The 26,131-nt window shown below is 34.2% G+C and overlaps 2 protein-coding genes across 16 annotated transcripts; one reads left to right on the forward strand and one right to left on the reverse strand.

Annotated features, from left to right (window-relative positions):
* Positions 1-1,415: 1,415 nt before the first annotated feature.
* Positions 1,416-12,323, forward strand: LOC131630977 (uncharacterized). 15 transcript variants are annotated; one of them, XM_058901732.1, is made up of 16 exons: positions 1,416-1,575; positions 1,660-1,759; positions 1,878-3,876; positions 4,237-4,659; positions 5,693-5,925; positions 6,055-6,497; positions 7,116-7,168; positions 7,259-7,366; positions 7,440-9,151; positions 9,319-9,427; positions 9,851-10,028; positions 10,530-10,594; positions 10,670-10,785; positions 10,861-11,721; positions 11,852-11,948; positions 12,054-12,323. In XM_058901732.1, the coding sequence occupies exons 3-16, from the start codon at positions 1,911-1,913 to the stop codon at positions 12,068-12,070; spliced, it is 6,381 nt and encodes a 2,126-aa protein (XP_058757715.1). In that variant the 5' UTR covers positions 1,416-1,575; positions 1,660-1,759; positions 1,878-1,910; the 3' UTR covers positions 12,071-12,323. The 15 variants fall into 15 exon arrangements, with proteins under 15 accessions (XP_058757715.1, XP_058757710.1, XP_058757713.1 ...); XM_058901727.1 differs by having other exon boundaries at positions 1,901-3,876; XM_058901730.1 differs by having other exon boundaries at positions 1,660-1,732; positions 1,901-3,876.
* A 7,947-nt stretch (positions 12,324-20,270) lies between these two features.
* Positions 20,271-25,025, reverse strand: LOC131630979 (O-fucosyltransferase 29-like). The gene is made up of 9 exons (XM_058901739.1): positions 24,619-25,025; positions 24,234-24,318; positions 23,006-23,082; positions 22,457-22,545; positions 22,165-22,354; positions 21,807-21,988; positions 21,390-21,492; positions 20,928-21,256; positions 20,271-20,816 (listed from the first exon to the last, which is right to left on the reverse strand). Exons 1-9 carry the CDS (start codon positions 24,826-24,828, stop codon positions 20,477-20,479), a joined length of 1,605 nt encoding a protein of 534 aa, XP_058757722.1. The 5' UTR covers positions 24,829-25,025; the 3' UTR covers positions 20,271-20,476.
* Between the last annotated feature and the right edge of the window lie 1,106 nt (positions 25,026-26,131).

Genomic DNA, 26,131 nt, shown 5'->3' on the forward strand with positions numbered 1-26,131 from the left:
TATTTCTTTATTTTTCCTTTGAATGCTAACAGGCATTCTTCGTGCAGAGAGGCACTGTGCAGAGAGGCACATAATCTTGGCAGGTTTGATTCCCGCTTTTGTGTACGAATGGAACCTACGGGTAGAGATTTGTGATGGTGTACTGGCCATGTGAAGTGACGATTCATGGGGAAAGGCTCATGAGTCCGAATACATTTCGTATGTCAAGATTTTCCAAAGGATCCATGACTCGTGCCACCTCCTAGACGTAGAAGGGGACGGGAATATGGGGATGCCTTGGTATTGGTTTCCGATTAGTAATCTTGTGTTTGAGTTATTGAACTCTAAGTATGATTCCATATAATGTTAGTGTGTGAACTCAAGGTCTAGTTCCTCTTATGACTTGAGACTTATAGGTTAGAACCTTGTAAAGCCGAGAGGATCCATAGGATAGGGAACTCACTGAGATATTTTATCTCACCCCATTATATATTGATTTCAGGTACTACAGGTTCCGCGAAGGGTAAGGAGAAAGCAGTTTGATTTCCTTATTTCTTATGCTTATTTTGGACATGGTGAAGCTTCCGTTGTTGATTTTCTTTTGAGATCATTGTTGATCTAGTTCTTAGTATTTTGTTTTGAACATCTTGTATGTATTATGCCGTTGTTAGAACTTTGTATTTAGGGCATTAATATGTATAATGTGTTGACTAGGAACTTATAAGTATTTTCAGTACCAAATACTTGGATTCATGTATATGTATATGCTTTGATGTATGTATTTATATATGGGTGTTACAAAGAGATTTCTCGAAATCAACTCGTATTACACATGCGTGAACCATTAACAAATTCTGTGTTAGACCGTAAAAGATGCTTGGTATTGAAAAACCGCCACTGGATCCTCTAATCATTTTCATAGCATACTTGTGTCGGGATTCATGAAGATATATATATGCATAAAAAGAAGCATTCAAATCGTCCAGGCCAAAGATGAAAAATTGTTGATTCGTGATGATGATAACGATCTGCAAGATAAGAAGAAGGAAGCAGGAAGCAAATTGCCACAACCATATATTTCATTTAGTCCCACATCGTTTTATGTATAGAAAAGTTTGGTGTATATATTGATTAAACAAACTAGAATATTTAAAAGGTTCTGGTCTAAAATAAAGTAGCTTTGGCTATGGATAGGCTAAAAGCCTAAAAATTTTATTTTAATTATTTAAAATAAATCTTTAAAATAATTAAATAAAAAAATTCTATGTCAGCCATCTTTAAAATGATTAAATAAAAAAAACTTGTGTGGCGAGTGGATGTACGAGGAAATGAACCCTGCCTTTATAATTTGGACACCTGTTTACACGTTTTCCCTGTGTTGAAAAATGCCAAAATTCGAAATAAATGAATCTATTCTTATCAAAATAAATATAAATTCCACTTGGAACTCGGAACAAGTACCCACACACTCTCTCTTTCCGTTCTGTCATTTCCATTTCTACTTTTCTCTCACTTCTCTACTCCATCCACCGCCCTTTCCCTTTTCTCGCCGGAACCCTAATTCTATCCGCCGGAACTCAATAAACCACCGCCGAGGTATCATCCACCTTTTCACTATTCTATTATTTTTTTCAATCAAAATATTGTTTGAATGTTCACTTTACGCTCACAATGAACGAGTTGTTGATACAGTAGATGATTGAAGAATAGGTGAAACCGAAAGAAGCTGGATTTCCTCGCCGAATGGAGGGAGGTAGCATCTCTAGACTTTATTATTCTGGTACTTTCATGTCCAACTTTTTTTTTGGTTTTGGATATAGGGTTCTCACAGTGTAATACAATACAATTCTATTTTTGATAGTGTGTGTTTATGAAAGTTTCTGATAGCGTTTCTCTAGTCTGATTCACTTGTATGTTTAAGGGATACACTCATGGATTATGATGACAATGACTATCAAAGCCAGAATCTCAATTTAGCTGGTGAAGGGAGTACCAAATTTCCTCCAGTTTTAAGACCATATGCTCTCCCCAAGTTTGATTATGATGAAAGCCTCCAAGGTCATTTAAGGTTTGATAGTTTGGTTGATACTGAAGTTTTCCTTGGCATTGAAAGTAACGCAGATAATCAGTGGATTGACGCGTACTCCCGTGTAAGTAGTGGGGTAGAGTTTAATTCAACTGAAGCTGAAACTTGCTCTATATCAAGGCATAATAATGTTTGGTCTGAGGCGACTTCCTCGGAATCTGTTGAGATGCTATTAAAATCTGTTGGACAGGAGGAATTTGTCCCTAGAGAAGGTGTTATACAGGAGTCGGATGCCTGTGATGAACTTGCATGCCTAGTCAACCAAATGGATCCCTCTCTGAAAGCTGATGAGAAAATTGAGTTTAAAGATGATGTTGCTGATACACAGCCACCTAGTTGTATTCATGAAAACGTATCCGGATCAAAAGAGGATGTAGAAATGGAGCAGTCTCTGGCCGGAATTTCCCAAGGCCGTGAAAGCGAACCATCAATAGATGGAAGTTTAAATAATATGGAACCACCTGATATGCATCTTCATGTTGACTTACCTGAGTCTGGGGGGATTCTCTTCACTGATGGTAAATATGATGATACAAACCAAATGAAAGTTGAAACTCCCGCTGATACTTTTCTCCATGAAAAAACTAATGATAAGTCATCTGTGTCTGTGGCGACGACTAATATGAATGAGGCATCTACAGTGAATATCCCTTCTACTTGTGAAGTGTTAAAAATTCAAAATACGCAAAATCAAATAGTTGGTACCGGTGATGACAACCAAAGTTCTTTACAAACACAAACTAGTAAGCTGGATTTGGAGTCTTGCGTGAAGAACGGAAATTTTGATGTTGACACTCAAACTTTAGATATCAGCGCGGTTGAGGGTGAATCAAATCAGTCTGATAATCCACTTTGTTTAATCCACGGAGAAGACACTTTGGAATGTGTGAGTGTAGTTGAAGGCCTTGCGACTGGGATAGGTACTTCAGAGAAATCCTTGAACACTGTATCTAATGATATTTCTAACCTGCAGAAAACAGAAAGAGGAAGTGAAGATGCATGTTTTAGAGATTTTTCCCTGAGAAATGCTAATATAGACACATTATTGATTAAAGATTCTGTGGCGGGTGATCAATCTGCACCAATTACAAGCAATACTCCAAAGATTGCAATAAAAGATGATTCTAGTTCTGAAGGGGAAGATGCATGTTTTAAAGATTTATCTCAAGGGAATGCAAATAAAGGTGCTTTATTGGTTAAAGGTCCTCTGATGGATGATCAATCTCCACTAAGTACAAGTGACACACCAAAGATTGCCGTAGAAGATGATTCTAGTTCTGAGGGGCATAGAATTGAGGTCAGTAGTTCTGATTGTGGAACTTGTCCTAATTATCATCTGAATACGGTTACAATTGAGAAGACACTTGTCGAGAGCAATGTTTCTAAGGAAAAAGAGTTGTTAAACATTGGTAACCAGATGGATACAGATGATTTGTCAAGTAAGGCAGATGCATCTATGTTTGCTGTGGTGGATAAAAAGACTTTTGTAGTTAGCGAAGGCAATAGTGATGACAGAGCAAGTTTTTTCAGTTCCAATACAGTGGTTTCTACTAAGTCTTGTATTTTGGGTGAGACAACTCCAATGTGTGAAAACAACAAATCTAACAAGCAGGGTGATCATAAATTTTTTTGTCAAGCCATTTCTGTCAGTGACCAAGGGAGTGAAAAGGCTCCTTTTGATTTGAGCACAGTTCATTGTGATGTTGATCAATCTCATCTTGCTGACGGGGGAGTTTGTTCATCATCTCTTGGTGCATGTAGCGTGGAAACCTCCACAGTGTCAGTTGATGTCATGCCCATCAATAGTTCAGGTATATTTCAAATTAGAAAATATCTATCTTGTTTTAGGGTTTATCTTCAATGTTTTTTTGCATCTTATTTTTCAGGTTCAAAATATTTGTTAGAAAGTATTTATTCAACATCCTGAAAGACAGTATATGTTGTACCTCCTAGCAGAATTGTGTATTGCGTGCTTAATAACTAGTCTGTAGTAAGTTACTAGTAATATAATATGCTGATTGGCATATTCTGACACTATATTGAGCTTCTTAAGGCTTGACCTATAAATAAGTAATCCGCGTACCTTACTGAAAGCTTAGGTGAATCATTGCATCAGTTTCACTCCACAAGATACTCAGATTTCTCTCTCTGGTTTATCATTTTCCTTACAGATGTCCATGAGCTTAAAAGGATGAAGCATGTTGACTCTGCTTCTGTTGATGAAAAGGAAGACTTTGAAGCCCAAATAGTTGAGGAAGCAGGCATTTCTCTCCCTGTTGGGTTTTCTAAACTGGAAGTTGATCCTTGTACTGTTGCTGGAAACGACAATAAAAAAAAATCCGACAATACTGGTCACATATCATGGGAGACAGACAACAGCTCTCTGCATAATCTGGATACTAGTGCTACTGAAAGTATTGGTGAACCTCAAGAAATACAAAGCGTTGATCACGAGTGCACAAAAGAGTCTAGTGTGGTTGCTGTTCTATGTGAACCAATAAAGAAACAGGGCAATGAGGTTACTGTTTCTTTTATTAAGGATGATAAAGAGGCAATACAAGAGCATCATGACAAGCCATACTCGAAATTATCAGGTAATCTTTAATATATTCTTGTGATTCCTTTCCAATTTTATAGTTTTTTTTTTTAGGTGTAATCAGTTGTTAATGACTGTTTACTGATAGTGCTTTGTGCACCTTTAAGAACACAATGTCAACATGTAACTATTCTTGAATGTTAGAGCATCTTGTTACACATATTAAGCCTGACACCTTATTTATGGTTAGTGCATGTGAATGTGGTTGTAGCATCTTATTCCCGATCAATTGTCGACCTTTTGATTTGCTCTTGATTTTTCTTGTTTACTCTTGTTTCTGCTTGCTGTATGCATATAACATATTAACTTCTGGGTGTAACATTGGAAAATGTTATAATTTATACCCCCTCCTTTTTTATTGGGATTTTTTTTTACCAAAATACTAAGAAGTTGTTTTACAATACCAATGAATCATTAATGTTATTTTTCCTAGTATTATATTTTGGGAAATGCTAACAAGTGTCCTGGGGCACTCTTTAAGTGATTAAAGTGGTAAATTTTTATAAAAATGCATGTATTCAATGCATTGAAAATGCATTTGAAATTGAAATATTAACTTTTGTAAAGAATATTTTCTTTATTTAGTATCCTTAAAGAGTGCCCCAGGGGCACTTGTTAGCATGACCCTTATACTTTTAAGTATTTATTACTCTATCCTTTTTCAACTCTTAAAATTTATCTTTCCCATATCATTAAGGAAGGGCAATTTTGTAAAATCCTTCATAATTTATCTCTTTTCATACAACAATCATTACATTTCTTAATACCCGTGAAACTATCAAAACGCCTTATAATAAAAAGCAGAGATATAGTATGTTTGAGAATGACCCCCATCTCATGTTAGTACAATTGTTGAAAATATAGTATGTTTGAATTTGAACCATGTGCTGAATTGTTTATACTTGATTTTTTTAGAAGCAAATTGTTCATATTTGTAATATAAATCTCCTGTTCTTTCTTAACACTTATTTAATTTTTCCATACCTATTAGAAGATCAATTTTATATATGACCTATTGTTTGCAAATGAAGGTTCCACATCGTCTTCTATTCCAGATCCTCACAATGAGTTGCATACTGAAGGTTGTTCTGCCAATCCTCCGTATAATAAGCATGATGTATCTAAAGATGGGAGAAGTGTAGTTCCTGATGTAGGTCTTGTGGCAAATTCGTCCAAAAAAGACGTTACAGATTGGACCCCAATAGGAGCAAAAGCTGGTGCGAGGGGTCCCTTTCCTGTTATTGTAGCCAACAAAGACTCGGTGGTAATCCGTGTTACTTTTCCATTATTTACAGCTTATTGAAAGATTCATTGTAAAATACAATTTGTATTTTTCATTATGAATTGATCTAGTTGACTTATTTTATTCTTTTTTCTCCTCTTATTTTTAAAGGTTGTAGCAGAATCTCCGCTGGCTTCTGAATTAGGTACTCCCAAACCGAATGTAGCTAGACTTGTATCTCATGGAAGTCCACTAATACCTGATGGTGATTTAGCACAAAGTGTTTCTAAAGGTACACCTGAACGTAAAACCAGGCGAACACCTAATAAGACTGCTGGAAAGGAATCATCTAGAAAAGGAAGCAAAGGAAAGACTCCAGCAAAACGGTCAGAAAAAGGGGACAGATCAACCAGTGTACCTCTGAGCCCATCCTCTGGTTTCCAGCTGATGCAATCCAACGAGGCACATCAGTATAGGAAAATTGATTCCATCAGTACAAAGCCATTTTCAGATTTGAATACCTCTGCTTCTCCGTCTGTTATGTTTCAACAGCCTTTTATGGATGTTCAACAAGTACAGCTACGTGCACAGATCTTTGTATATGGAGCTTTGATGTGAGTTCTAATGTTGGCTGTTATTTTCATTTAAATGTTATGGTTACTTAGATATGATGTGCAAGTGTGCTTATGAATATTATATTTTCATCCGTTCCCCTACACACTTATAGCCCTCGGTGTTAAAAATTGGACCAGACTAGTTGATCCTACAAGTTGAACTAGGAATCAGTCAAGCATTCTGTTCCTAACTGATCTTAGAATCAGTAAAGCATTCTGTTCCTAACCGATCTTAGAATCGTTGAGAACTATAAAAAGTTCAGCTGTAAGATTGTTTTTTCTTTCTCTTCTGTAATTTTTATTTTTATCTCAAAATTTTAACTAATGTCTGGTAAAAATAGCCATTATTATGGGTTTTACTATTTTACCATTTACTATTGATTTTCTTTGATTTTAATTTAAAATTAAACTCTTATATTTTAATATTACTTACTACGATTTGGTGTTGAACTTAGTTAGCTTCTATGGTGTTCCCAACTTCTAATAACTGTTATCTGAATCCAAAGCCTGTTTGCGTCTTTATGTGATAGGATTTTGTTTAGGCAGCATGAGTTGTGCTATACTCACCAGTATGATGATCAATTGTGCTGATCATTTTTCTTATTGATGTTGCTGCAGTCAAGGCATAGTACCTGAGGAGGCCTATATGTTATCGGCTTTTGGCGGTGCAGGTTTTTGCCCCCCTCAAAACCATGATCTCTTTACTTATTTTTTTTCTTGCTTGCAACAAAGTATTAAGCTCCTAGAAATTGTTTATTTAGATGGTGGACGGAACTTTTGGGAGAAAGCCTGGTCTTCCTGCTTGGAAAGGCAGCGGAGCCATAAGTCTCATCCAACTAACTCAGACACACCACTGCAATCACTATCTGGTATATTTATAATATGTACTTACATATGTGTTTAGATTTCCCTCTGGTCTCACATCGTGTAACTATTTTGCAGGTACTAGAACCGCTGATTTGGCAGTTAAGCAAAGCGAACTGCAAGGAAAGGGTATCACCCCCCCTCTTGGCCTAGCCAGTAGCATGAGCACTCCAACCATTGTAAACCCTTTCATTCCCCTGTCATCTCCCCTTTGGAGTTTACCGTCTCCCTCACAGGCACTTGTTTCATTGCATCCTAATCAAACTCCACCACTGAGAAACTTCCTTGGGCATAATACATCTAGGATATCCCAATCCCCCCTTCGTGGACCATGGGTTGCTTCTTCTACTCCTGCTCTTGATAACAGTTCCTATCTCTCTGCATCACCTGTCACAGATACAATTAAATCCAGTTCAATCAAAGGAACTTCTGCACCTTCTTCCTCTAGCATTAAGAATGTCCCTCCTAATCTGCAAGCTTCTAATGTAGGTCTACAAAATGTATTTCTGCAAACTACTCCTCTGTTTAATACAAGCAATGCGACTGTATCATCTGCCCGACAATCTTGTGATCCGAAGTCCAAAAAAAGGAAAAAGGTTACAACAGAGTCTGAGGATCTCGGCCATAAGAGTATGCATTTGCAGTCACACCTAGTATCAACTCCTATTGTCAGCAACCATATATCTCCTGCTAACGCCACTGAACCCCCTGTTGTGAATGTGCCAGTAACTACTGTTGAAAAATCAGTTGAGTCTGTATCTCCTCTATCTCTGGCTGATCGCCTCAAAGGTGGCTGGAATATTGAGAAAAGGATTATGTCAGATGAGTCTCTTACAAAAATTGAGGAGGCAAGGATAAATGCAGAAGAAGCTTCTACTCTTTCTGCCGCTGCGGTGAATCATAGCATGGAGATATGGAAACAGTTGGATAAGCAAAAAAATTCTGGATTGGCTTCAGATATTGAGGCCAAATTAGCTTCTGCAGCAGTTGCAGCTGCAGCAGCTGCGGCTGTTGCAAAGGCAGCAGCTGCAGCTGCCAATGTTGCGTCAAATGCTGCACTGCAAGCAAAACTGATGGCTGATGAAGCATTGATCTTTTCTGGTCATGAGAGTTCTTGCAGAACTTATTTTTCCGAGGGTATGAGTAACATGGGAAAAGCAACCCCTGCTTCCATCTTAAAGGGTGCAAGTGGAATCAATAGCTCTAGTTCTATTATCGGTGCTGCAAAGGAGGCTTCAAGAAGGAGAGTGGAAGCTGCTTCATTTGCCAGAAAACGAGCTGAAAATGTGGATGCTATTGTGAAGGCTGCTGAGCTGGCAGCAGAAGCTGTTTCACAGGCTGGCAGGATTGTTACAATGGGTGATCCTTTGTCATTAAGTGACTTGGTAGAAGCTGGTCCAGAGGGTTATTGGAAAGCATTCCAAGAGTCTTCTCAGCAAGTTGGGTTATTTAAAGCCACGGGTAGAGGTCCGATGAATGTTGACAATATAGACAGACCAGAAACCTCTCAAATATCTAACAGAGATACCTCATCTATGGAAATGGGGAAGCGGATTGCCGCGATTGAGGAGTCACCCTTTCAGAAGGTGCATAATGAGACGTCACTGGACCATATGAGATCAGTTGATGAAAATAGTTCAAATGGATCAAGGGGCCGCAGGGTTTCTAATTTAGTCAATCCCATTGACGTGCTTCCCGAATCTGTGACTGAATTACAGGTTTCTTTGACTGACGGTAATGGACCCGAAAATCTGGAGAAGAATAGCATAAAAGAGGGCTCACATGTAGAGGTTGTTTTAATAAACTTTTTCCTTTCTTTTAGTGATTGAGTTAATGTAGTTAGATTCATGACTGCTGATTTTTTTGGGTTATTTGTACAACTTTGGTGATTATTAGGTTCTACCGTTCTGGTTTTTAGTATCCATTCTTGGCTAACTGAAGCAATTGTATGTATCAGGTTTTTAAAGATGGAAAGGGATTTAAAGCAGCATGGTTCACAGCCAATTTATTAAGTATGAAAGATGGTAAAGCATATGTATGCTACAACAGGCTTGTAGCTGATGAAGGTTGGTCAAACTTATGCATACTTGTTCATTGATGAGAATGAAATACATTAATTACTACTTGATCAATAAGACAAACTACATGGTTTTGTTTTCTGATTTTTAAAATTTGCAAGAGTCAATGTTGGGCTTTGTGTGTACTTCAACTCAGGAATCCTCTATAATACTACATCTGAATGTAAAAGTTCATAGACAAGATCTTATAACTCATTTTGATTTTTTTGAAGATTGTTTTGTCGTAGGTTTAGTCCATGAGTTCACAATTGAGGTTTTGAATTTAAATCAAGCATGTTGGATATAACTTGTTTTATAAAATTATCAGTATGATGCTCGTCACTGGTCATTTCAAATGAAGATTTTATATAATTGTGTAATATAGGCAGCACTCTTTCGATGTGAATAAGAAGAAAAATCATTGTTTCAAAGGTGCAGGGCCTTTAAAGGAATGGGTTTCACTTGAAGATGAGGGAGATAAACCCCCTAGAATACGTGCTGCTCATTCTCTTACCAGTTTTCATAATGAAGGGACAAGGAAGAGACAGAGAGCAGCTATGGTGGATTATTGGTCCATTGGCGATAAAGTTGATGCTTGGATACAAGAAAGGTATATTTTTTGTTTTTATATTCTATGCTAGAAAGATAACGTGTTGTTTCAATGAATGACTGCAAGATAGAAACTGACCCTTATACTCCATAATTTTATCTCCTTGGCCTTAATCTAACATTTACAACGGATGTGATTTAGTTCCAATTTTTTGTTTGGGATGGGTAACTGTGTTTTTTTTAAAGGGAAAGTGGTAATCGGTAAATGTTTTTGATACATATTACCCACCATTCTGGGTAATATTTAGATAAGACAAATAAATCAGATCTTTTATTGCACACACTAAAAGGTTTTGCTGATTTGACTCATCCTATTTATTAGCTTTTGTCTCACATAAACTTCATAGCTGCAAAGCTTGACCAATGACCAATTAATAACGGTCTTGCTGCTTGGTTTTGCACCTTAGCTGTGTATTTCCTTTTATAATAATGATGTATTTTGTATATTATGTCTATATTTTGATATAGCAGTTACCTCTAATTTAGCTATTTTTGTTATTAGTTGGCGAGAAGGAATTATTGCAGAAAGGAATAAGAAAGATAAAACATATACTGTCCAATTCCCAGGTATTGAAGTTATCTAACTAGCCATTAATTTTAACCGGCTTCTTGGAAATACATAATCTATTTGGTTTTCTGCAGCAAGTGGGGAAAAATCAGTTGTTGAAGCTTGGTATCTCCGTTCATCCCTCATTTGGAATGATGGGAATTGGGTCGAGTCTCCTAATGTGGGAGCAAATGACAGTCCCACCAATGAGGTACTTTGTTTGCAAACTCTGACGTTTTAACTTGATGCAGTGCCTTCTGTACTGAACTGTGCATTTTGATTGCAGGGTGTTGCACCGCGCGAAAAACGGACTAAGTTAGGAAGTCCTGCACAAGAACTTGTAAAGGGAAAAGACAAGACCTTAAAAGGCACTTATGCTTCAGAATCAGCTAATCCCAGTGAATTGAGATTACTTAATTTGAATGAAGATCATAAAGTGTTCAATGTTGGTAAGAACATCAAGAATGAAAAGAACTCAGATGCACACAGATTGGCAAGGTCTGGTCTTCAAAAAGAAGGACCAAAAGTGATCTTCGGAGTTCCTAAACAGGGGAGGAAAAAGAAATTTATGGAAGTAAGCAAACATTATGTTGCAGGGGGGACAAGTAGGATTATTGATGGAAACGATTCAGATAAGATTGCAGATTCTTTGATGCCACATGCTTCAGGATCACGCGGATGGAAAAATAGTTCAATAAAAGACACCAAAGAAAAATTAGGAGCTGACTGCAAGCCTACTTCTAAGTCTGGAAAGCCACAGGTTTTGGGTAGAGTGAACCCATCAAAACAAAAACCTTTGTCAAACTTTCGTAACCATGATTTGACAAGTCGTGCAGAAAGGACAAGGGATTCTTCAAGTCATGTCAACAATGCTTCTCAGCGTGAAAATCAGATGGAAAGGGCATCCTATTCTGAAACCTCAGGAGCAAGACAAACCTCAAATTCTTCACGTGCATCTTCAACCGATTCTCATCCCACTAAGAAGCCACCCACATCAAGAGTAAGTAAAGGAAAACAAGCACATGCTGATGGAAGGTGGGGTAAAGTTGAAGTGGAAAAGGCTGTGAAAGGAAATCCGGTTAAATCCACCTCTGAAGAAGTTCTTGAGCCTCGTAGATCGAATCGCAAGATCCAGCCTACATCTAGAGTAAGAATATGTTTGACATCAACTTAAATTGATTGTTTTAAAGTTTTGCATCTATTGATTTTATTTTATTTTCAAAATTTTAACAAATTTAGCCATTTATTTTGAGCCTGATGTTGTTCTGGTTTGGCAGCTATTGGAAGGAATCCAGAGCTCATTAATTATCTCAAAGACTCCCTCGGGTCCACACGAAAAAGGTTATAAAAACCAGAACCGGAATACTCCTAGGGGTAAGATTCTGTTTCTATAATTCTACTCAGCTATTCTCATGCATCTGTAGCAGCAGGGTGAGTCTATATACTTAACAATTTCAGTTTATTGATTAACTTTGACAGGTAGTAACCATAGTTGAATGAAGGCTGCGATTGTATGACTCACATAAGTTGCATAAATTTGTATATTATATATAATAGGTGACATATCTATGGGATTCTTGCTTTATTTTTGGTTTTAGACAGACTAGTCAGAGTAGCTGTTTATATTGATTTATTCATGTCTCGGCGAATGGCACTGTAGGCTGTACACGGAATTTATCCATGTTTATTTATAGACGTTTGCTGATATATCAAATGGTAACATAATACTTCCTTGGGTATTATTAACTAGTACAACGGATTTTGCTCCCATTTTTTCTCCTTTGCCTATTGTCTGCACATTAAATCAATATAGGTTGGCAAAATTTGGGATAACAATTGCGGTGACAATCATCAGCTCTGTAAAGAAAAGATTTAGTCAATATATTAATATTTATTGTTTTGTAGATTATATTTATAATTTATGAATCTTGCCAATATTTTGTTTCATCTTTAAAGAAAAAGGCGCATCTGGGTTATTAGAGGAAGAAAATGACATAAATCATACATTGAAGATGATAAGGTTATTAGAAATGGTTTTGGTTATTGTACATGAATAATTAATCTTTTCAAAATTTAAAAATAATGTAATCTCTTATAAACTTAAAGTAGTAAATTTAAAGTACATATAGAATGTTATGTATTTGTATATTATTAATGAATAAATGTCTAATTTTCCCCTTTAAAAAGTGAAGAATGACCTTTAGAGTTACATTATTGTTTTTTTAATTAAAAATTACACATTAGAAAATTTATGTAACAAGCTTTAGCTAGAAAAACGTATTCAAAACTCAACAAAAATTTAATCTTTTTTTACTGAAATAACAAATAACTTGATGGGGTAAAAGAAGAAGTGATTGGCTGTAATGGTGTATGGAGAAACATGAGGAGAAGATCAAGGGCGTTAGTGGGTGTGGAGCATGATGATTTAGAAAAGGGGGAAAAATAAAAAGATTTGCATTGGCAAAGAAAAAGAAGAACAAGGTTAATGGGTGTGGAGGATGGAGTTTAGAAAAAGGGGAAAATAAGGAGAGATTTGCATTGGCAAGGAAGAACAACAACAAGGTTATGCATCGATCGAAGAAAAGTGCGTTGATTCATTCACACTATTGTTTTTGATGTTCATAAAATCTATTTATTTTATTGTAATAAATTGATCCTTTATAGTTTATATATTTTTTCGCTACAAGTTAATCTATTTCACAAACTCCGTTTCAAAAAAGCGAAGCGACACTAATGGTGTTGATGTGTCACTTAACATAGATCAGAGACCATCATTAGATAATATAATAATTTTTTCATAATTTTTTAATGCACAAAAGTATTTTTTTAACTAATTAAAATGCACGCAAAAAGAAGAAATTAAAGAAAAATAACAAAATAGAAAATAAAATTCTCAAAAAATTACACGAAATGTAAAATGAGAAGAAATATTTTTAGGATTTTTTTCATAAATTTTGGACCAAAAACGAATTTAATATGAATTTTAGTAGTTAAAAAACGAATTAAAATAAAATTGATAGAACAAAATATATCAGAAAAAAGGACAACGCTGCAGACTAGTGTTTTCTTTGTTTTATTTATTTATAAATTTAGACTTAATTTTGTTTATTATGTTTTTTATTCAACAACCAATAACCTTTATCATATTAATATTAAATGACGCCTGCTATATGAATTAACTTTTGATGTGATGTTTATTCAAGATCATGTTTCTATCCAAATCGTCAATCTTAGAATTTTTTTCAATAACTTCTCTTATAATTATATATTATTTTATTTTTCTCTATCTAATCTATTCTCTTTACCGCATAATATACATGTTCAAACCACTTAAGTTTATTTTTCATCATCCTTTCTACTATACTATATGTTACTCCAACACTCTTTCTAATATTATCATTTTTAATCTTATGTATAGTGTTATAACACATACAACCCATCATCCTTATTTCTACTACACTTACTTTATTCTCGTACTGATTCTTAACCGTATGACATTCTATCCCGTACAACATCGTAGGTTTACTAATGTTGATAAAATTGCCTATAAAATTTTGGAAAGTTTTCTCTATTTTGTGGAAGTGGGCGTAAGAATTATTAAGGGGTATTTTTTAGGCATAATTAGTCACGAAGTCACTTAACTTAATTTAATGTTTCACTTTAGTCCCTTATCTAAAAAACGTTACATGTTAGTCCCCTTAAAAACACTTATTAGTTCCTTAACATATCCTCGAACCAGATTAGACAGTTCAGTGGATTAGATACTGGTGGTGAAAAAAACATTTTTGTTAGTCAAATTGGCCCTTTCCATTAAATTTTGTGAAAAAAGGTTAACTGATGAAGATGTGGCATGAAAACGATGTAATTGGTAAAAAATCTGAGATGTATTATAAAATGGAGTTTCTACTTTTCTCGTTTCTAGGTCATGAAATCATCTTCTTTCTTTTGCCTTTTTTTCTAGGGTTTGTTCAACATCTTCTTCATGTTTCATGTTCCTTTCTTTTGCTGCGTTAAATTCATCTTTCTTCTATTGCTGCATTTTTTAGGGTTTGTACACCATCTCTTTCAACAATCATCTTCTTCAATTGTTCTCTTCACTGTCAAAGAATTCAAGCAGTACTTCAATGTCAAACAATCAAAACTTTGAGAGAATTAGATATGTAATTTGTAGAAACAATAGAAGGAAATGTTTTTGTCAAGAGGAATGTGTGCTTCATACTGTGAGTGATATGAACAATTTGAAATATGGAAAAAAGTTTTTGAGTTGTAGAAATTACAGAAATCACATGAAAAATGTTTATAATTTCTTCAAGTGGTTAGATGATAAAATTGTTCATGAAAGAGATTTGAAAATTGAAAGGAAAAAGAAGAAAAATTTGAAATTGAAGAAAGAAATTCTCTACACAAGTGGATGGTTGAAAATGTCAATAGTGGTTTTTTGAATTTCGCATTGAATCTTGTGATTTTAACATTATATTTCAAATTAAGATTCATATCAAAGAACCATACAAAATTTCAGAACATTTGAAACTATCATTAACAGACTGTGTTCATTAAACCAGAAATTCATATAATAACATGTTATTAAACTAGATTGTCACAAGGTGTCGTTAACAGACAATATAAAATAAACCAAAATACATAAAGTGTCATTAATAGAAACAACAAAATAAACCAAAATGACATTAGATAAGGTGTTCAAACTTTAAAGACAATACTATAAACAATACTGGAAACAGAAATGATAACCATAGTTATAGTTGGCTTAAAACTTATCTTGACCCCTTTTGAAGTATTTTTCTTCTTCTTTGGAGGAGGTTGACTTTAGAGTGTAAAATCACTATGTGCTATTTAATTTAGGGATTTTGGTGTTTCTTGACTTGATGGTGTAGAATCAACTGGTGCCGATTGATTAGGAGGTGCTGATGTTGCCTGACTTGTTGGTGTAGAACCAATTGGCGCTGATTAATTTAAGGGTGCTTGTGCTCCCTGACTTGAAGGTGCAGAGTCACTTGGTGTTGGCACTAGTAATTTGCATTTAGCCTTGTTGTGACCATCTATATGGAACCTATTGCATTTAATTTCAAATTTTGTCTGCTTCACCTAGGAATAATCTTTAAGACTTTAACTATTTCTCCAGCTTCTCTGTTTCTTTTTTTCTTGGACCTATCAGGTTGTCTTTATATGGGTGGTGATTGAAGATCAACAAAATATGTTTTGATCCACAAAATTTTCCCATTGACTGAATAAATCACTGCTTCATTGCAAGTCTCATACCATTCCTTTTTATAACACTTAGACACGAAATCATCAATTTTTAAGTGTTGATTTTTCATTCATGAAATTGCATGATAAGATGGTATAGGAAATTCTATCAGCATCCATCTTCCATAAAAGTATCCATTTCTTAATAGATCAACTGTGTATTTTTCTTTATTATATGACATATGCTTAACTTCGTAGTTATATTCACATGCACACTTGTATAACATGTTGAAATCACAAATTAACTCACAACCTAGTTGTAAACTAGTACATAAGTTACAAAGCTTTATAATTGAACATTTACCTAACAATCTGGTGGTTTGCTTTTTGTGACTCCTTTGCTAACCTCTTTTAGATATTTGGTAGAATGCTACCTTCCTACTTGGAAATATTTTGCGTATTTGACTTCCACCTAAGCATAAGATAAAGTCTTATTTCTTCAAGCATAATGACAATAGGCTTGGATCTTGCAATTACAAACACTGAGTTGAATGTCTCTGACATGTTATTCACCAAAGTGTCACATCTTGGAGTTGTATTGAACCTTGATTTACTCTAGTATCTTGGTGGAATTTTTATTAGGTGCTTGAATGCCTTATCATTAACATCCTTATTTTCAAGCATAACATTTCCCCAAGAATTTACATAGATAGTAGTTGCAGTCTTCCACTTTAGTTCTTTTAGTTTAGTACCTGGAAACTTCTTCCTGAAGTTATTGTATAATTGTCTAGAAACACACAATGGCGTAAATTTAGTAACACATAATATGTAGAGGGACTAAAGTGAAACCTATAATATAGTTAAGGGTCAGAATTGAATACTATAACATAATTAAGGGATTTATCCAGAGAAAATATTACCTAACACAGAATCTTTGGTCAACCCCCGAGAGCATCTCCTTAAGTGGTGGCAGGAGTCTCTGTAATTCAGTTAAAACATAGACATCAATAAAACATCAAACATATTAAAAAAAGAAAATTTCTTTAAATAGAAAAGTAATTGAAAAAGAAAACACACCTTTTGTTGATCACTTATGAATGTGTACGTATTACATAACCTGAAACCTCCTAAATAAGCTATCAACAATTCTATAAACCAGCTCCATGAATCCTTGATTTCACCATCCACAACAACAAATGCTATTGGCAACATTTGACCATTTGGATCCCTACCAATGGTTGCTAGTATTTGTCCTTCATAATAGCCCTTTAAGAAACACCCATATAGTCCTATAATGGGTCACCACTTGAAAAAATTATCTCTGCAAGCTTTACAATATATATACATCCTCTTAAAGTGTGGATTCAATAGTCTCTCAGGATGTTCAATGCTTTCCCCTTCACCTTGAAATGGTTGAGTTTTATTTTTTACATTTGACACAGGGTTTACCCTTAATAGTTCATGACCATAATCATAAATTCTTGTATATTGTTCTCTAAATTAACAATCCACAATATCCACAACTAGTATCTTGGCTCTACATGCAAATGTCTTGTTTATACCAACATTCCATTTTTGATGAGTCTTCTCCATTATATATGTTAACTTCAGACTTGAGTTTTCTCTTACATTAGTTAGTGTCTTTTTACCTAACTATTTGAAAGTAAGGAACTTAACCTTATAATCTCTACTACATGTACACTTGTCAACTATTTTTTTCAATTTCCAAGTTTCTTCTTGTGGTATTCTTGCATTGTAAGCCTCCCATGGACAATCTACCTTGCATATCATTCTTATCTCTTATTATCATTTTTCTTAAATTTCATATTTCTGCCAGAATGAATAGCATATGTTCTCAGCTCCTCTTTAAAATCCTCATTTGTAGCAAAATAGATGCCTACTTCCCACTTGTAATTTTCCATTCATTTGGAAATCTTGAAGGTTTGAAAATCAGCCTTTGAAATATTTTCCTCCTCGGTGTCATACTCATTAGGTATGTCATCACTATCATACTCATTAATGTCACTCAATCCATTCAAATTCTCCTTTGGCACATCATCTACATTCACACTATCATGCAAACAACTCACTTCACCACTATATTCAGTCTGCCTACTTTGTTTACATGGTCTCCCTACCTTGCCTTTCCCTTTACCCTTTCTCCTTCCCTTTAGCTTTTCCATTACCCTTTAGATTTACCTTTTGATTTCCCTTTTTGTTTTGCCTTGATCCTCATAATTTCCTCTTCTAACATTTCTTCAATTAAAATTTCTTCAACAATACCAATATCATCCTCTGAACCCTCAAAGTTTACATCCAAAGCATTATCTTCACTAGCACCACATATTTCCTAATTACTGCCAAGTCCCTCATCAAGTTTCTGGTTTTAGTCAAGCCCTTCATCCAATTCCACTCCCTAATTGATGTGAATTCCAACATCTTCCTCCTAGTTGAACTCAAAAGCACCATCTTCTTCCTAGTTACAAAACTAGGGTTACTTTATTTTTGAACACATGATAATTAGAATTTTTTAAGTATAGCCAACTCATCAAATAGGTTGATGTGAAACCTTTCACTGCATTTAGGGGTGAGAATAGGTCAGACCAACTAACGGGGGCCTACGACCTAGCCTACATAGGTCAAGGTCAGACAATGTTTTTTTTTTAAATAGAAGGTTTAGACTCTTTTATAAGCTTATTTAGTTAAAAAGGCTAGGTCTCTTGTAAAAAAAAAAGCCTTTTAAACCTATCAGACCCACCTATATAAATAAATATGAATAATTTTATTATTATAATTATATTGTATTTTGTACTTTGAATTAAAATATAAAAATAAAACTCGATTATTTTGAAGAACTTATTAGAATATGCTGAAAACATTTTATGAATTTTGTCACAAGTTATTTTCATAAGTTTTCCTAAACAAATAGTCTCACAATACTTATGCTAATAGGTAAGCTTAGATAAATTAATGCAAACAAACTTTAGTACCATTGATGTTTTAGTTTCTTAGTTTATAAAAACATTAATTGAATTAAATGTTAAAATAAAATAGACTTTTATGTAGGCTAAGAGGTCAATCAGATTTTCATTAAGGCTAGACTTAGGTTAAAAAATAAGCCTAAAATAACTAGATAAGTAACATGTTAGACTTAGACTTGGCAAAACCTAATTCGTTTCTGCCTATTCTCACCTCTAATAATTGATAGTAAGTTGATTAGTTGTCGAAGTGTTAGAGTTTTTATTTGAATGTTTGGTTTTAATAAGTAAATTAGTGTACTTAACCTTATTTAGGTCTTTATTTGATTTAATATACCATATGAAACCATAGAGAAATGACCCAAATATCACTTTAGAGCAAAATAACTATTTTACTCCTGTGTCTTTAAATTCCACTAATTGATGAACTGAACGGATTTTCAACTAGTATTTTAGATTGGAGATTGTATAAACAAATTTTTTGAAGAAAAATACTTTAAATTTTTTTTACATATATAACTTTTATAAAATATTATATTATATAGTTATCCTTTTATGACCATTTTTATATTAAATTATAAAAAATCACTGAAAACTCAAAACTACTTAAATTTTTTTACACAAATTATTTTTGAAATATATTAATTTTAAAAATACTGTGATTTTGATTTATTAAAATTTTGCAATTTTGAATATTTAAGTTATTAAGTGTCAAGATTACTCTTTTAATTAATAAAAAATGAGTTAAAATAATTTTATTATTTTAAAAAAATCATAAATATTTTTTTTAAAAATACAAAGATTTTTTTTAAGATTTAATTGACCGTGTAAAATAGAAAATAGTTTTACACCGATAAAAAAATCAACAGTCTACCACATCATTAAAAGAATGAGATTAATTGATCAGTCATGCTATGCTTACACCGTTTTTTTCACACACCGTATGTACACCTTATATATTATGCAAAAGCATTTCTCTTAGCACATAAATCAAGACATAAAATATTATTAAAAAAATAAAAAAGTATGCAATGTAGGTATAAATGTACAGTGTGGTGTTAAAATTGGTGTACACTTATCAATTCTGTTAATTGATACATCCTATCGGTCTAAATTTTCTTACACAATAATCTTATCAATTCTGTTAATTGATACATCCTATCGGTGTAAATTTTCTTACACAATAATCAGTGCATCACAACCACTCATATATGTTTAAAACTATTTTACACCATCTGTATATATGTTTTACACCATCTGTATATATCAATTAAATTTTAAAATAAAAGTGTGATGCGGCGGAATACATAATCGGGATTGCTCACCCCTTTTTTTTTTTTTTTTTTTAAGTTTTAATAAATAAATGAGCCCTTAATTTTTTTAAGAGAACCTTCATTTTCTAGCCGGACCTGATATTTTAAGTCAGCAGGCAATCCGTTTTAAAACGGTAAACAACTTGATAGAAAACAACAATTTTGTCGAAAAAACATGTGACCAATAACCGAGCTCACAATGGAAAAAAAAGATATATATCTATTAACATTTGTAAGGTGTTGATGTCATCTACGTACTTTTCCCCTATACATTGATCTATATCGAGCCATCACAACATGAAAGAACAAGGTTTTCATCATGGCCATGTAACAACTCAATATTACCACCAACTTTAAAGGCACCAAAGTTGCTCTTTCAATTCTCAATCTCATCATCATCATAATGTCATGTTATCTCACTAGGCTTTGGTAGCTCAAAATTTTCTTCATTTCCGCTATTCATTTCAGAGTCAGCCCCCGTTGTCATATTTCTCAACGCGAGTTTAGGCGGGTGAATTCCATCTTCACTCAGTTTATCTATAAACGGTTTCTCACAGACACAAGCGCTTGGATATTCATGAAACTCTCGTCCAGGTTTCATCTCGTCTGGCTCTCCCATGAATCCCCTCTGACATGCCTTCACCTTTCCGGAAAACGTTTCCCAGTCCATCTCATGCCTTGACATGAGCAACGCGCTAAGCTTCTTTGCATTTGGTCTAATGGTTCTTTTGTGACCCATGTATCGTCTGTTACATAGAAGAGGAAATCAGTTTTCCGTTAATGAACAATATTCAGATTAGTTTTTGAAGCAAGGAAGAATAAAATCATGACATCAGAGTAAACTTATATATTCTTACCTTTGACCAGCAAGAATCTTGGCCATGTTACCATTGTTGTTAGCAACAAATACATTACTTTCTTCACAAACAATGTAATCGATAGCAGCAAGGCGGGAAGAAAATGAAAGAAAAGGTTTCAGCTCGTCTTCAACAAGCATCTCCTTTGTATAGACGTTGGGAAAAAGTTCTCTAAGAGGTTGCATGGTTTCATCCCCGCCATATATTTCCCCAGACGCAACATATAAGTATGTGTCATTTGTAAAACCAAGTGCTCGCAGCATCAAACCCACTTCGTGAGGAGTAAGAGGACATTTCCCACGCTTTCGCTCTTCATCAGGGCTCAAATCCTGTATTATCACATGAGGTAACCACTCAATCACTTGATATCAGCAAGGAAACAACTAAGTTTGGAGCTTGTCTGTTTCAGTTTATTTAGAATGTTCGTTTAAGATTTTGACAAACATAGGAATGTAGTCTTACAGGCAGTGTTGTCCATCTTTTTCTGATTTCACCAAGCTCTTGTTTTTCTTTTTCACCCCCACCAAAATAACAACCTGAAAATGCCAGCATATCTGGCTCAAACCTGTGCCATAAATCATTATGGAATATGAGAATCCAAACAATGGCCACAATTGAAACCTTCTATCAACTATTAAGTTGCGTAAAAAGTTTTACATTTTCAAATTGTTCAAATGATCAATTAATTTCAGACAATGATGAAGTTGTGAAAACGGGAACACAAATCAACCAGATTAAGACAAATCAAAAGATTTAAAAGGATGGGAACATATATGGACAGCAAGTTTGTCATTAGGAAAGAGTAGAGATCAACTCACACCACTTTGCCATTTATTGAAGTTGAATTTAAATTTCATATAGCAGGTTTATTGAACAAACCTCAAATGAACTGCTATGTAACGGGTTGCCATTTTTTGCATTCTCATTACAATTTTTTGACCAATTTTCCGTATAGGTTTTGTAAATCTCAAAGCATGATAATTAACTCGGCAACGAAGTTTTTGTAGCTCATCATCGAGGTCATTGGCAAGTCTATAGTCAAACTTTGTCAATTGAAGAACCTGCAAAATACCCCAAAAAATCTGTTACCACCACAGCTGAGCTCAGAAAGGACTTATCCAAACAGATGTTAACAAGCTACTAGGCGTTTCATCGTGGCAGTCATTTAAAGAAACAACATCTTGCAGTGAAAATAATCACAAAATTTCAAATATTAAATCATAACATGCAGCCTTACCCGTCGTCTCAAGAGTATTGGCAAAGCTTGGTCAAGATAATATTCAGGATCTGATTTCCTAGGGACACGCATCGTATAAGGGGGTTTCTCCATTGATCGCATGATCTTATCAGGAACTCTTTTAACAATAGTAACATCTTTTGCAAGATAAGTAATGAACCAATTAACATCGAAAATATTGGCAAAGTCACTGTATTAAAAAAAATATATTGTTTATCAAATGAACTATTGTTAACTAGATTCAAAGTAATTATAATATGAGGTAAAGACTACGAAATGAAATGTAAATTACCTGTCATCTTTCCAAAAAGAATTATGATCTAATTCAGGTACAACTAGCGTAGCATTAAGAATTCGGGCAACGACAACAGCGTCAGTTATCTGTAGGCACGGACATGATTGTCATTTCCATCAAAAATAATATTATCTTTAATGAATAATTTTGTTTTGATGAGTTTGTGATTTCTGTGTGTCTAAATCAGATCACACTAGGCTGTTTATAATAGGATTAAAGAAATGATAATTGACGCAATTTCTCAATCTAATCCTAATCACTCATAACATGCAACCAAAGAATAATAACACATGAGTGGTTCTATCAATTATCATCGTGAATTTGAAAAGAACGTGATCAAACTAGCCTCAGATTCTTCAAAAACAACTGAAAAGGAGCAAATGTGCTAACACAAAATCATCTCTGCTCTTTTCATGATTTTGATCGGTAGGACAGCAACCGACTAAGACCAGATACATTAATCATTTCCATCCATGAACGAGTAATCGATAATTGCACCACTGAGTGAGGACTAATGGCATATTATAAAACTAATATCCTACTTACCCCGGTTCTTTGTTGGTTCAGTCCTCCACTTGCTGCAATAAGCAAGTAGCCATTTGACTTGCGCTCACGTATAGCAGCTGCATTATCCAATTACCATAATGAGATAGAAAGTGACATGTAGAAAAATTAAATGATTCATTCCGAAATTAACGATTTGTCTAGAGGTAAAACAAAGTATGAGATGGAACACTTAAATTCCACAGTCATCTGATGGAAGGGGCCATGAAAGCCTCTTACAATACAACTGGGACAATTATACACACACTATAATTTGAAAAGGAGCATTCATTAATCAAGACATAATAGATAAGTGTTTAAGGAATAAGGACAACTCCATGCACTTGAACTTTTACATGTGTGCTTAAGAGAGGAAAAAGAAGACAGTTTAGCATCCTAGGGTTCAAAATTTTGTGAAAAGTCTAGCAATGTTACAAGTTATCTGGATTTGTTTAATATCCATAAAAAGTACCATACTATACCATATACAAGGGAAGCAAAACACCATGCCTAAAGTGGTTTTTTTAAAACTGTCGATGTAGACTCACATCTATCTATTGCTAGCCAAAAAACCTATCACTATATGGTAATAGAATAGAGCCGTTGAGGTCAAATAGGGGTTCTAAAGTAGACAGCATTAGTATATCAAGGGCTTATTTAGTTGAGGAAAACAATTTCTGTTTTGATTTCTCGTTTGTACTTATAAAAACAAAAATTTCACGCACTAAAAATCTCGCAATGTAAGTTTTAAATACCACATAACACCAAAGCATTGAGACATTATCTTAATCATAAGCAAGGTGAAAATTACTAGAAAGGTCTTATTTAGATCACGATAAAGGGAGGCGAAAGATGGAAAAAATTCTCCTGAAGCTAACAAACCTCAGAGCAAATTTGCACTGATCTCTATTTAATTTTAATCTACAAATGTAATCTAACCTAAAAGCAGTGGACAAATATTGACAACAGAATTGTATTGAGCGAAACATCATAGAACATACATGTCAATGGTATCAATTTTAGTTACAACAACAACCAAGCCTTATCCCATTAAGTGGGGTCGGTTACATGGGTCAACTTCGCTCATAATGTTCTATCCAGAACCGTGCTTCTATCCAAATCGTTAATCACAAGATATTTTTTACGAACTACTCTTGTAATTTTACTAGGTCAATTTTACTTAGCTTTAGCAAAAACAAAACACAAGGAGTTAGTTAGTTAATTAACTTACGCGAAAAATTCCGTCCCCTTTCTTTACATCCATAGTAGTATTTAGAATATTGTGATTTCCAAATATCAATTGGCGCGTGACCATCCTACAAAAAAACATTCATGATGTAAAAATTAACAGGGAATCATATTGATTAAAAAAGATAAATACATCATGCTATATAAAGCGCTTATGAATAATTAACTACCTAACTAAGTAACTATCTACTATAACCACTAGCTAGGAATTGTAACTAACTCACTAATCAATCAAAAAATTTATGTTAATTACACTATATGTTTAGTACCCTTAGAATCACAGACACGAGACACGACACTGACGCTTAAATTTACAAAAATACATCATGTTATGTGATGCAATGCATAAAAGGGAAAAGAAGACTAACCGATGAAGAAAAGAAAGAGCGGTGAACGAATCGTTGAGAGTACCACTCAACGTGAGAAACAACGTGACCTGTTAAGAGGGAAATTAAACCCAAACCGAAAAGCATGAAGCCGCAAATGAGGGACCAAGGGATGGATCTCGAACAGAAGACGTGTTTGGTGTTAGGGTGAGTGTGGTTCATCGATAACAACCACGACTTCACCACACCCATTGGGGTTTGGGTTACAAAATCAAAACCAAAATCTTCATCTAAAACCCCATTCAAGAATGGTGAAGATATTAGAGAGTGACGCGCGAGTTTAGAATAGAATCGGATTTGCGAGGTGAGTTGGTTAATTTGCTGTTAGTGAAAACAGAGAACGTAGGAAAATGATTGAAAATCAAAGAATCCAGCATATAGATCTTACTATTAATATTTCCTATGGCTTCATTACATATAGATTATATTTTATATATTTTATTGTATTGCAGCATTTTTTTTCTTTATTTAGTTGAAATCAATTCATATAAAAGGGATTTTTTATTTATTTATGAAAAATCTAAAAAATCTAAAAAATATTTACTTACACTCAAATTTATTTAAATGCTTAAATTGTAATAGTTCATATAAAAAAAAGTTGGTAAACATATATGGATATGTTTAATCTTGACGAAAGACCATTGATTAAATTATAAATTTAGACCATTTTTTCATTGTTCAATTATTTTTCTTAAATACTTCTTGTTCGAAGAATTGTGGACCGTTATTTCTTTATTTAATTACTTCATTCTTATAGACATTGTGCTGGAGAGATAATAGATAGTTTTGCTTTTATTTAATCATTTCACTTTTACATGCTTTGTGTTTGAGGAATTGTGTACTATCACGTCGCAAAAGAAGCCCAATAAGAGCTAAAACCCTCGATCTAGTAACTCTATAACTCGTAACTGATAGAAAAATTACCAGAATAAGAAGGAGCAAGGTCATGTGGCATTCACATGGTGATCACATGGATGAGATTGTCATATCTCCAATACGCTGCACCTCAAAAGATGACGTATCAAAATATGTTCCAAGCACAATAACATGATTCCTTAGGTCAAGGACCATAAAATATCAAGTATGATAATTCGATTACACTACCTATATTCAAGGAATGGCTCACCCCACTCGTTTATAATGTTCAGTAAAAAGCGGGAGACGTGTGGCCATGTATATAGGCGCGAGAACTGATCTCCCTCTAAGAGAGACCGTGATTATAAATACCTAGCCAAGTAGTTTGTTCGATAGGATTCACTTTTTACATATGTTGAAAGTATTTTTGGGTAAATATTTTCGGTAATATATCGTATCCACAGGGATTGGTTAATATCACTGCCGTTCTATAGTTGTTTATTTTGAGTTATGAAAATTGAGTTTGGTATGTTTTATACTTCTAATATCAAAAGCAAATAATAAAATAAAAGCAAGTAAAAGACTTTGTGTTAACAATTAAAGAAAGATGTTGAGCCTTTAGGGTTCATCAACCTAATCC

The sequence above is a fragment of the Vicia villosa genome, unplaced genomic scaffold (assembly GCF_029867415.1).
Source record: "Vicia villosa cultivar HV-30 ecotype Madison, WI unplaced genomic scaffold, Vvil1.0 ctg.000756F_1_1, whole genome shotgun sequence".
Taxonomy (NCBI): Eukaryota; Viridiplantae; Streptophyta; class Magnoliopsida; order Fabales; family Fabaceae; genus Vicia; species Vicia villosa.